Source organism: Cnephaeus nilssonii (assembly GCF_951640355.1).
Source record: "Cnephaeus nilssonii genome assembly, chromosome: 15".
NCBI classification, from domain to species: Eukaryota; Metazoa; Chordata; class Mammalia; order Chiroptera; family Vespertilionidae; genus Cnephaeus; species Cnephaeus nilssonii.
This window is the reverse complement of record NC_137086.1, coordinates 57,562,722-57,574,174: the sequence shown is the minus strand read 5'-3', so window position 1 is coordinate 57,574,174 and position 11,453 is coordinate 57,562,722. Positions and strand designations below refer to the sequence as shown.

General features: G+C 47.8%; 1 protein-coding gene across 1 annotated transcript; it reads left to right on the top strand.

Annotated features, from left to right (window-relative positions):
• Nucleotides 1–7,197: 7,197 nt before the first annotated feature.
• On the top strand, nucleotides 7,198–8,196 carry LOC307112079 (mitoregulin). Its single transcript, XM_079792453.1, has 2 exons — nucleotides 7,198–7,540; nucleotides 8,111–8,196. The coding sequence occupies exon 1, from the start codon at nucleotides 7,235–7,237 to the stop codon at nucleotides 7,403–7,405; it is 171 nt and encodes a 56-aa protein (XP_079648579.1). The 5' UTR covers nucleotides 7,198–7,234; the 3' UTR covers nucleotides 7,406–7,540; nucleotides 8,111–8,196.
• The last annotated feature ends 3,257 nt before the right edge of the window (nucleotides 8,197–11,453 follow it).

Below are 11,453 nucleotides of genomic sequence, written 5' to 3'. Positions count from 1 at the left end.
TGAGCCTTGACACAGATATAAAGGTGTGAAACATCACATGTGAAATAAACTTATCTGTCACTCTTAAACGGGGTGGGACATATTTTTTTTTTTACATGTGGTCTATTTTCTTGATTTTTAAAAAATATATTTTTATTGATTTCAGAGAGGGAGAAGGAGAGAGGGATAGAAACATCAATGTTGAGAGAGCTCGCAACCTGGTATGTGCCATGACCAGGAATCATACCATCACCTCGTGGTTCATAGGTTGACACTCTTTATCTATATAAAGAAAACACTTATGAAACTCCATGAATCCTATTCTAACCTTCCATCATTATCTGCCATCATGGTGGTTCTTGTTTCTATCTATCCCCAGTTACATTAGTGGTTTATTTAACTTAAAATCCCAGATATGTCTGGTCATGCCCTGGTAGCTCAGGTGGTCAGAGCATCATCTCAATAATGCCAAGATTGCAGGTTCCATCTCTAGTCGGGGCACATGCAAAAATCAACCAAGTAATGTATAAAATTAGATTAACAACAAATTGATTTTTCTCGAAAATCAGTATATTTGTTTTATTCACCCAGTCAGTCCACACACTTGTGAACACCAGCACAGCCCACGGACCACATGGTGACCGGTAGCCAGGGTTCTCATGAGGGCAGAGCACGAAATGACCAAGAGAACAGGAGGGGAGGTGCCTCTGCTGTCGATGTAGCAGGTGGGGAACCAAGGCCAACCTGCATCGTGTGCTTCCTGGAACTAACACCAAAGCAGCCAGGACAAGCTCTGGGCTTGGACAAGCCCCTTGTGGTCTCTGCACCTTCCATCCAGGTGATTGAGGAGCCCAGATTCCTCTCCAGTGTCAAGGCTGGAAGCAACAGTGGCAGCTGAGCAGGTGGGTGTGGGCAGGAAAAAGCCCAGAGCAGTTACCAGGGAGAGTTGGTGCTGGGCCATATATGTGGCTCTTAGGTCCTCTCTAGTCCAAGTCCAGGCTGGTGGCCACTCTTACTTTTGGGAAAATGGAGCCAGCTGTGCTGTAGGAGTTCCTGGGGGGTTGTGACCTGGGAATCAATACGTGCTTCACAAAAACTTGTGACCCAGGCAGTCAACCTAGTTGATGTGTCTCTCTCACATTGATCTCTCTCTCTTTCTTTCTCTCTCTCTCTCTCTCTCTCTCTCTCTCTCTCTCTCTCTGTATGTATATGTGTATGTATGTATGTGTGTATGTATGTATGTGTGTATACATTTTCCTACCTCCACCCTTCCCCTCTCTCTAAAAATCATGGAAAATATCCTCAGGTGAGGATTAATAATAAAAAATTTAAAAAAAGATGCAGAAGCCACCTTGCTGCCCTGAGGTGAGGCCTCTGCCTGCACAGCCCGCCTCTCCTCACTCATTCCTGCCATTGCCTGGGGTGTTCCCCCTTCTGTGGGGCACACTATGGCCTTCTCCAGGGACTGGCAGCAAGGGTCCCAAATTTGTCTTCCAAATCATTGTTTTGATCCTCTACTTCAGTCAACTGACTGTTTATTTTTTCCAGTATGTTCTTCATTTCAGATATTGTATTCTTTATTTATGACTGTTTTTTTTTTTATGGCTTTTATGTTCTTTTTCATGCTACTATCTCTTTAAGTTCTCACTTATTTCATCCATTCTACACCTAAGTTCCTTTAACATCCTTATAACCATTTTTGAGCTCTATATCTGGATAGATTACTTGCTTTCACTTCATTTAGCTTTTTTTTTTTTTTTTTCTGGAGGTGTGGCCTGTACTTTATTTGGGGCATTTTCTTTGTCTCCCCATTTCGGCTGCCTCCCTCTGTTGCTATGTATTAGACCCCCAGTCTTGGTAGACAGCCTTATGTAGTTGCTGTCCTATGGTACCCAGGGGCACTGTCTTCTTGATCACCTGAACTGAATGCTCCAGAATGTCCCTTGTGTGTGTTGTGTGGGCTGTCCTGTTGTGGTTGAATCTTGATTACCCGTGGCCTGTTCGTGTGTGGTGTCTACCCTCAGGATGGCTGACTCTGAGGATCAGCCCTGACCACAGTGTTTGAGCTGTTGTACAGGTGCTGACCACATGGAGGGACATTGGTCTCATCAGGTTCTGCTGCCTGCTGACATCTCCCTTTGGACATGCTGCTTGTGAAGCTAATTGGATCCTTCTCTGATGTCATCTGAAGCTGGCCACAGGGTGGATTTGTCCTGGGGCCTCCTGGGAGGGGATCTGTTGCTGGCCAATGGCAGATGCTTCCTGTGACTGACCCTGGACAACCTATTTGGAGCTACAAAGCAATTCTTAGTTTGTGGCTGCCTCTGCTGGGCTTGCATGAGCACTAGAAGGTCCAAGCAGCACACCAAGGCTGGCTTTTACCAGCACTGGGCCTGGAGGCAGTTCAGGAAAGGTCCCAAGGCATCCCTAGATCGGCCTCTGCCTGGCTCCACCTGCCGGCTGCTTGTTAGGCTCAGTCACTGAAAGAGCCTCTTGGAGGTACCCCAATTGCATGAGGCAGGTTCTCCGTCAGTCCCCAGGTAGCAGCAAGTGGTGTTCACCAGATTGATACAGGTTCAAACTCAATATCAGTGCTGGGTCTGAGGCCACTCAGCAAATGTCCCATGCTATGCCAGGTCTAGCTGCCACCTGTTGGGTGCCCACACACCTTTGAGCAGTGTGCAAAAGACCCAGACCTGGCTTTCGTTGTAAGAGTGAAATTAAACAGTCACAACAGGTTACTTCCCAGGACTTAAAGTGTCTGGGTTCTGTAGTCTGAGATCAGCCATGTGAGCTTAGGGGCTTTGCACAGTGTCCATGAGTTCTCAGAGGCCAGAGAGCTGCTTCTTATTGTGGGCAATTCATGGATCCCCTGGGATGTGGTGGTGGGTGGCGGGGGTGAGAGCATGGCGAGGTCATATGGCTGTGATCCCATCACCCTGTCATGAAAAGTGTAGTCCCCTGATGCATGGCTGATCCTAGTAGATGCCTCCCTCCATTTCCATCCTAAGAGAATTGCAGTTCTGTTCAGACATTGGACCAGATGCATATTCACTGGCTGCCTGGGTGAGCCAGGCTGGCTGGGGTGCAGGGAAGGGTGGATAAAGGTCACTTGTCCTTTGAGTGGGTTGAAAATGCTATTAGAATCATTAAGGCTTAAACATTTTGTGTGTGTGCGCGCTCCCACACTAGAATTAAGCAGCCAAAGTGATGCTCAGCTTGCTCTAAAGAAAGCACAGTTCTGCTGTGCACCAGTGCCAGATGCCACCAGAACAGTGAGGGAGGCAACTGGAGGAAGAAGATAGGACATTCCTTTCCCAGGAGTGGGACACCATCACAGGCATGATTCTGTCTGGACAGCTGACCACTGCTGGAGCCCTTAAGGCTTTTAGACACAAGAGTGACGTGATCTGATTTATATTTTTTAAAGATCACTCTGACTTGTATTTTTATGTTTATATTTTTTAATTTAATAACTTAATTTTTTCACTTAGGGTTGAAATATTTGTTTCAAGTGTACAGCATAGTGGCTAGACACATATATAACTTACAAAGTGATCCTCTCAATAAGTCTAGTACAGGGTCTCTTTTAAAAAGGTATTAATCTTATTCATGAGGGCTCCACACTTATGACCTAATCACCCTCAAAGGCCCCCGCCATTTATTTATTTTTAATGGAATTTATTGGGGTGACATTCTATCTAATAAAGAGGGAATATGCTAATTGACCCCCACACCATAGCAAAGATGGCGGCACCCACAGCCAATAAGGAGGGAATATGCTAATTGACTGCCACACCCTCAAAGATGGCAGTGCCCACAGCCACAAGATGGCGGCACCCAGTTCCCTCAGACCCTCAGCCACCCAGGGCCAGCCCAAGGCACAGGCAAGCCTTGGATGTTGGCTGCCCACCTGCCCAGGGCCACCCGAGGGTCAGGTAAACAGGGCCGGCTAAGGCTTGCGCTGCTGGCAGTGGCAGCAGCAGAGGTGTGATGAGGGCATCACCTTCCCCTGATTGCCGGGTTGCTTCCTGCCCCTGAGGGCTCCTGGACTGTGAGAGGGGACAGGCCGGGCTGAGGGACCTCCTTTTCCAGTGCATGAATTTTCATGCACCAGGCCTCCAGTTGGTTAATAAAATAGTATGGTTTACAGGTGTACACTTCTATAATGCATCATCTGTATATTGTACTGTGTATTCACCACCCCAAGTCAAGTCTCCTTCCATCACCATTTGTCCCCCTTTTACAGTCTTCTACCACCTTCCACCCCTATTCCCCTTAGGGCACAATCTGTCTTTAGCATCTCCCTTCTTAGTTCGGTTTTGCCTCAGTTATGCAAATAGATGTCCACAGAGGGGCTGGTTAGGTCCCCAATGAAGAGTTCAAGCTCCACCTATAGTCTCCCTTTCATGGCTGGGTTCTTTTTCTTTCTATATGTTTATTTAATTTTATTGGGGTGACATCCTATCTAATAAAAGAGTAATATGCAAATTGACCATCACTCCAACACTCAAGATGGCTGCCCTCATGTGGTCAAAGATGGCTGCCCCCATGTGGACACAAGATGGCCACCACAAGATGGCCAGCAGGGGAGGGTAGTTGAGAGGGACCAGGCCTGCAAGGGAGGGCAGTTGGGGGCAATCGAGCCTCCAGGGGAGGGCAGTTAGGGGTGACCAGGCTGGCAGAGGAGGGAAATTGGGGGTGACCGGGCCTGCAAGGGAGGGCAGTTGGGGGGATCCAGGCCTACAGGGTAGAGCAGTTGGGGGGGACCAGGCCTGCAGGGGAGGGCAGTTAGGGGTGACCAGGCCTGCAGGGGAGGGCAGTTAGGGGCAAAAAGGCTGGCAGGGGAGCAGTTAGGCATCAATCAGGCTGGCAGGGGAGTGGTTAGGGGGTGATCAGGCTGGCAGGCAGAAACAGTTAGGGGCAATCAGGAGTGCAGGCAGGCAAGCAGTTGGGAGCCAGCAGTCCTGGATTATGAGAGGGATGTCCCAGATTGGAGAAGGTGCAGGCTGGGCTGAGGGACACACACCACCGTGCACAAATTTCATGCACTGGGCCTCTAGTTGGTTAATAATCTCAATGTAAGAACTTTCAAACCTGTAGAGAATTTTTATGACTTTATTTGAGCTGTTAACATAAGAAAACATTCAAACCTGTAAAGAATTTTGTAAGTTTATTTAAGCCAAACTGTCAACAATTGCCAGGAAGCAGAATCTCAATGTATTGAGATAGTGTTCCAGAGAATAGCAGTTTTTCATCTTTTTTTATACATTAGAATCAAAGGAGGATTACATGAAATCCATTGGTGATAGATTAGGGAGGGGAAGAAGCAAAGGGGGCGGGGAATCTCTGGGATTGGATAAAAAGTAAAATGATAGACATATTCACATAGGTGGGTACAGGATAGTTAACAGTCAACAATGAACAAGGTAACAGTAACAGTGAGGGAATCTGCAGTCTTCATCCTAGAGCCCTGGTGCATAGGTTGTGCCCTGAGGGATCCGGAAAAAGGGAAGTTACAAGTTACCCAGAGATTCCAATGATATGTTATCATAGATGCAGAAGACAGGCTTAGTTAAGGTAAAGATTGATTTTTGTCAGGGAAGAATCTAGCCTAGGATATGACTGCCTGCCATAAACTTCTGTTAGTTAAAAAGTTTTAATTTCAGACCATCCCTTGTGGTTATTTTAGGTCTCTAGTATTTGCAAGGCCACCACGCAGGCCTTCCCTGAGTTAGCCAGGTTAGCATGTGGCTTCTTTCTGTCTGCAGAGCCAAACTGATGACAATTGCTGGGAAGCAAAATCTCAAGGGATTGAAAAACATGCTCCAAAGAACGGCAGTTTTGCAGTTTATTTTATACAAACCAAAGAAGGAAGTGTAAGAGGGGTGTTACCTGAAATTCACTGGTGTAGATTAGGGAGGCAGGAGAAAACAAAGCATAAAACTCTCAGATTGGATAATAAGCAAGACAGAGAGACACATACTTTCCTTTTCTTATTTAAAAATATTTTTATTGATTTCAGAGAGGAAGGGAGAGGGAGAGACTGAAACATCAATGATGAGAGAGAATTATTGATCTGCTGCCTCCTGCACGCCCCCACCTGGGATCAAGCCCGCAACCCAGGCATGTGCCCTTGACTGGAATCAAACCTGGGACCCTTCAGTACGCAGGCCAATGCTCTACCCACTGAGCCAAATCGGCTAGGGGCATACTTTTCTTTTTTACATTGGAAGGTGCAGGACAGTTAACATTTAGAGCACATATAGTGTGCAGGGAGCAGATAACAATGTAGGGTTCTGTGGCCTGTGCTCAGGTAGAAGGTTGTCCCCTGAGGGGTCTGAAAAAAGGGAGTTTCTCTGATATTCCAAAGGTATCTTATCTTAGATGCAAAAGACAATAGGCAGGCTCACTTCACATAAAGTTTGACCTTTGTCAGGGAAGCTACCGGTCTAGGGAGAGTCTAACCCCCATGACTCACTTTTATTAGGGATTTTTAAGTTCAGACCAGTGGTTACTTTTGGTCTCTGAATCTGTAAGACCCACCATGCAGGTCTCCGCTGAGCTTGTCAGGTTTGGTGTGTGGCCCCTTTTTTTGTCCACACTGACATTATATAGGTTTCAAGTATGCAGTTCTGTAATACATCATCTGTCTATTGCATTGTGGCCTCACCACCCGTAGTCTAGTTCACCTCCATCACCATATATTTGACCCCTTTACCTTTTTCATCCTCCCCCACCCTGGATTCGTTTTCTATTGCTGTGTAACAGATTACCAGAACTCTCAGGGGTCAGGGGTCCAGGCACGAGGTCCTCCATTAGGGTCTCACAAGGCTACTGGGAAGAATCCAGGCTGGACTTCGCACCTGGAGGCTGGGCTGGGGAAGAATCTGCTTCCCAGCTTACTCTCGTTGTAGGCAGTGGGTTGTAGGACAGAGGCTCCAGCTTTTGGCTGGGGCTGCCGCCGTTCCCTGAGTGCTCATCGGTGCTTTGCTATTTGAGCGTCTCCAGCATGCCTGCTTCCTTCATCCAGCCCCAGGAGAGTCTGCAGTCTGGTAAGGAGTTTTGTGTAACATAAAGTGATCACAGGAGGTCCCAGCAAGTAAAAGATTCGGTCCACGCTCCCTCCCGGCGCAGGCGCTGCAGGGCCGTCACCGCGCAGCAGGTGGCGCCGGGCTCGCCTCCTCCGCCCCCAGGAACGCGCGCCTTGGGCCCCGCCCCGCGCCGTAGGCCCTTCCGCGCGCCGGCGGCCGCGATGGCGGACGTGTCCGAGAGGAAGCTGCAGCTGTCCGTGCTGTTGGCCTTCGCCTCCGGGGTGCTCGTGGGCTGGCAGGCGAACCGGCTGCGGAGGCGCTACCTGGACTGGAGGAAGCGGAGGCTGCAGGACCAGCTGGCGGTGATGCAGAAGAAACTGGACCTGGCCTGAGCGCGGCCGTGGGCCCCGCCGCTCCCGCGCGCCCACTTCGCTGCGCTCCCACCTCGCCTTGCCCGCGCGGGCCCTCCAGCCTGAGCCAGGCGCCCTCCCTTCCCGCCCGCCGAGCCAGGCTCCCCCGCAGTGCCGGTGAGCAGTGCTTACAGTGGCTCTAAGTCCAAGGGAGACTTGGGAGTGGGGCGGGTGTCTGGGGCAGCTCACGGGAGGTGGCCTGCTCCCACGGACACCCAAAAGAGGAGGGAGCTTTGTTTTCCCCAGTAACTTGCTCTGGTGTCTTAGTTCATTGCGTGAGTTTACTGGGAATTCCTTACCACGTGCAATGTCGCTGCATTCAGATTTAAATGTAAATACTGGGAAAAGCGAAAGGAAAAGAGTGGACCGAGATGTCCCTGCCACCCTTTCATCAGTCTTTGCAGCAATGTCCTTGTTAGCACCATAGTCCTTGCGTTCGTATTTTCGCAGTCCTTTCTCCCGTCGGGGTCCCTGGGTTATTGGCAGCCTGGCAGAATGGAAAGGGAGAGGGCCTGAAGTCAGGAGCCTTGCACCCAGTCCTGGCTTTTTCATCGGAACTGTGCAGGCGCTCAGAGGGTCCGTTTTCTTACCTGTAACACCAGAGCTTGTAGTTCATAGTTTAACTTCAGGATAATTTGAAGTTAATGATTATTTCTCTCTTTTTTTTTCTCTTCCTGTTCCCAACAGCTTGTCGAAGATGGATGGAAATCATTTGTCCTTACACTTCATGAATCAATTTTATTTTTAAAATAAAATTTTAAACATCTTTAAAACTTTTATTAAAAGGACAAGGGGTATCTTGCCTGCCATGCATTTCACTGCATCAAGAGATCTGCATGCTCTAAACTGATATATTAGCATTTTTAAGCAGGTACCTTGTTTCTTAAGGAATCCATGCTAGTTCCGTGGCACAACTGCAAAGCAGAGTTGGCCTGGGTATGGTTATGAGTCCTTTTGGTCAGTTTTGTTGTGTTTTTTTTGTTTTTTTACTGAACCTGATCAGGAAAGGAAAAGGCTGTGTAGAAATAACTGAGGTAAGAGTGATGTATGTAAGACATTTGCACTTTCAGGAGCATATGGAATGTGCATGTGAAGGAGAAACCCTCTTGAATACAGCTTAGTGATAAATCCAGACCATATGTAAAAATCAAGAGTGAAGGACCAAGTCCCTGCTTATTGTGGATTTGCAAGAGGTGTTTTCTAGAACACTGCTCTTGCTTGTTCCTGTAAAGATTAATTTTTTGTCTTAGCCAATTTAATAGCAGCCCCATGTTAACACAGGGAAATTCAGAAAAGTTGTTTCCACAGAAAGCTTTATTTTATCCATTTCCCTGGAGCCATTATGCTTTGTTAGTTCCAACCTTAGGTTCAGTCTGCGAATGCAGTACTCCAGGACTGGCATGCAGGTGCTGAGAGCCCTGTCCCATCTGGGCTGCAGTTTGCTGAAATATCCTAGTCACCATTGTTCATTCCAAGTTACCAAGAGGCTCCGGAGCTGAGGCTCTTGGACACAAGGCAAGTTTCTTAAGGCACATGGTGCCCCCTGACTGTTGGCGTTTCCCATTACTTACGTGGAACCCCCTGACACACTCATCTCCCTCTCCTGTCTCACCTCAATGTTCTGTCATCCCTGCCCCTCTGGGCATGTGCTGCTCACCCCCCATTGTCCTATCTAGGTGCTTATGTAGTTTCAACCACCCATGCCACTCCTAATCGTTCTCATTTTCTGCTTACTGCCTCTTCACGCTGTGGCTCTGTGTCCCCAGCTCTGTCACCATTTCTCCTCTAGCCACCTACCCCTGGCCCTACATAAATGTGTGTTGGTTTTTCCCTAAAAACATCGTCTCACGTGGAGATGTGACTTTTTCCATGGTAGCAAAAATTGGCAATGAAAAGGTTGAGAGAAAGGTTATGATGCCATTCATGTACCTTGGAAATAACAAACTGTTCACTCACGGAAATACATATTTCAGCAACCCTCCACCCCTTACTTGCAATTTCAATGATGATGCTGTTCCAGGACTCACAGGAATAAATGCTTGTAACTCTGAATATGGAACAAAAATATGTATAATTGAAGTCATTTTTCTACCTGAGGTGAACAAGTGTAATATACTTTTTTTCATCACTGTTCATAGTTACACATTTATGTGGGGGGGTATTTTTTTCTTCAACATAGAGTTAAACTATATTCATTTCCATTTAAAATAAGCACATCCCTTGCCCAGTTGGCATGGTTCAGTGGTTGAACGTCAACCTATGAACCTGGAGGTCACGGTTCGATTCCCAGTCAGGGCATGTGCCCGGCTGCCAGCTCAATCCCCAGTGTGGCGCATGCAGGAGGCAGCCGATCAATGATTCTCTGTCATCATTGATGTTTCTATCTCTCTCCCCCCTCTCCCTCTCTCTCTGAAATCAATAAAAAAATATATATTAAAAAATAAGCACATCCCTATAAATCAGATACAGGACATTTAAAATAAATAAGGATTTCATAAATGGGTTGTCATTTTTTTTTTTTGCTTACCTCTTACAAGATCACTTAGAAGTAGTGACAGTAATCCATTTAAAATATAGCATTTACCACATTATCATTGATTACAAGCATTTTTAATGGAAATACTTATGTCCTGCTATTCAAGTGAACTTACGTATTATGAGCCATAATGGAGAAATTAAAGTAATGACATGAGCTACAAAAAGCAGAAGGTACCAACTGTTGACCAGGACATGAACAAAAACCCATACCCTGCTGGTAGAGAATAAATCAGGACAAGTTTTGGAGAACAGACAGTATCTACTAAACCTGAATATACAACATGCCCTGTGGCCCAGCATTGAGCACATGTGTTCCCACTATGTACATATGTAAACAGTAGCACTAGGTTGTAGTAACCCTAACCTGGAAACTACCCACTGTCCAGCAACAGCACAAGGAATGAGTCTTAGTCCATCACAAACTACAACTACACACAGCGATACAGGTGCATCTCACGAACGTGTTGAGGGGAAGCTGGTCATGTTCTGAATCTTAATGTGAGTGATGTGACATGGGGATGTGTTCAATGTGAAAACTGAGGTGGGCGCTTGTCATTTTAAATTATACTTGAAGAAAAAAAGTACACAAACAGCATGTGTTGTTGGGCCTGTGGACTCATTGTGTGTGGTACTTAAGAAGCATGGTGTGTGGTATGAAGAAGCATGGTGTGTGGTATGAAGAAGCATGGTGTGTGGTACTGAAGGAGCATGGTGTGTGGTACTGAAGGAGCCTAGTGGCTCCTCATGTGAAAGAAAGGTGAGCTCGGATCCTCACTCTTACTTAGTGTAGTGGAGCGTGGGAATGGATCCAGTCCCACTTGGGGAAATGTTACTACAGTCTGAGAGTAGATGTAAAATGGGGATCATATTCATTCGCTCACAGGCTTGCTGTAGAACAGAGTCCCCATCCTCACAGAATTCAGGATGGCCACGTGCAAACCTAGAATGAAAAGTCAGCAACACCCCACGTGGCCAAGAACTAGAAACTGCCCTTGGAAAGGAGCCTATGCAGCAGAACCGTGAGTCCCGCCAGGGCAAAGAGGAAAGCTGTCCTTGCGGTTAAGAGTTTAAGGTGCTTAAGATAGTATCAGGTTGGTTTAGCAAAACTGGCACCTGAAGCTAGTGGCATAACACCCAGCCCCCGCAGTCACATGGCAACACTGAGACCCTGGAACCCTGGGCCCTGCGGTTTCGAACGCCTTGGGAATCCCCGGCCCCCACCCCTGCCTCTGGGTGCGGGTTGCAGACGACCACGTGCGCGGGGCTGAGGGCTCCGGCCCCCGGTGGCGGTGGCGGGGTTAAGGGACACAGGACCTCCTCGCAGAAAGTCTCCGCAGCACACGCAGCGTCGGGCCGTGTGGCGAGCGCCCGCTGATTGCGTCACCATGTGACGTCACCTAGAGGGGCCGCTCAGGCGGTTTCCCTGAAGACAGGCGCGGGCCCAGCTCTGAGGCAAGGACGTATAGGCTTGGCGGCCACGCGACTCCCCGCA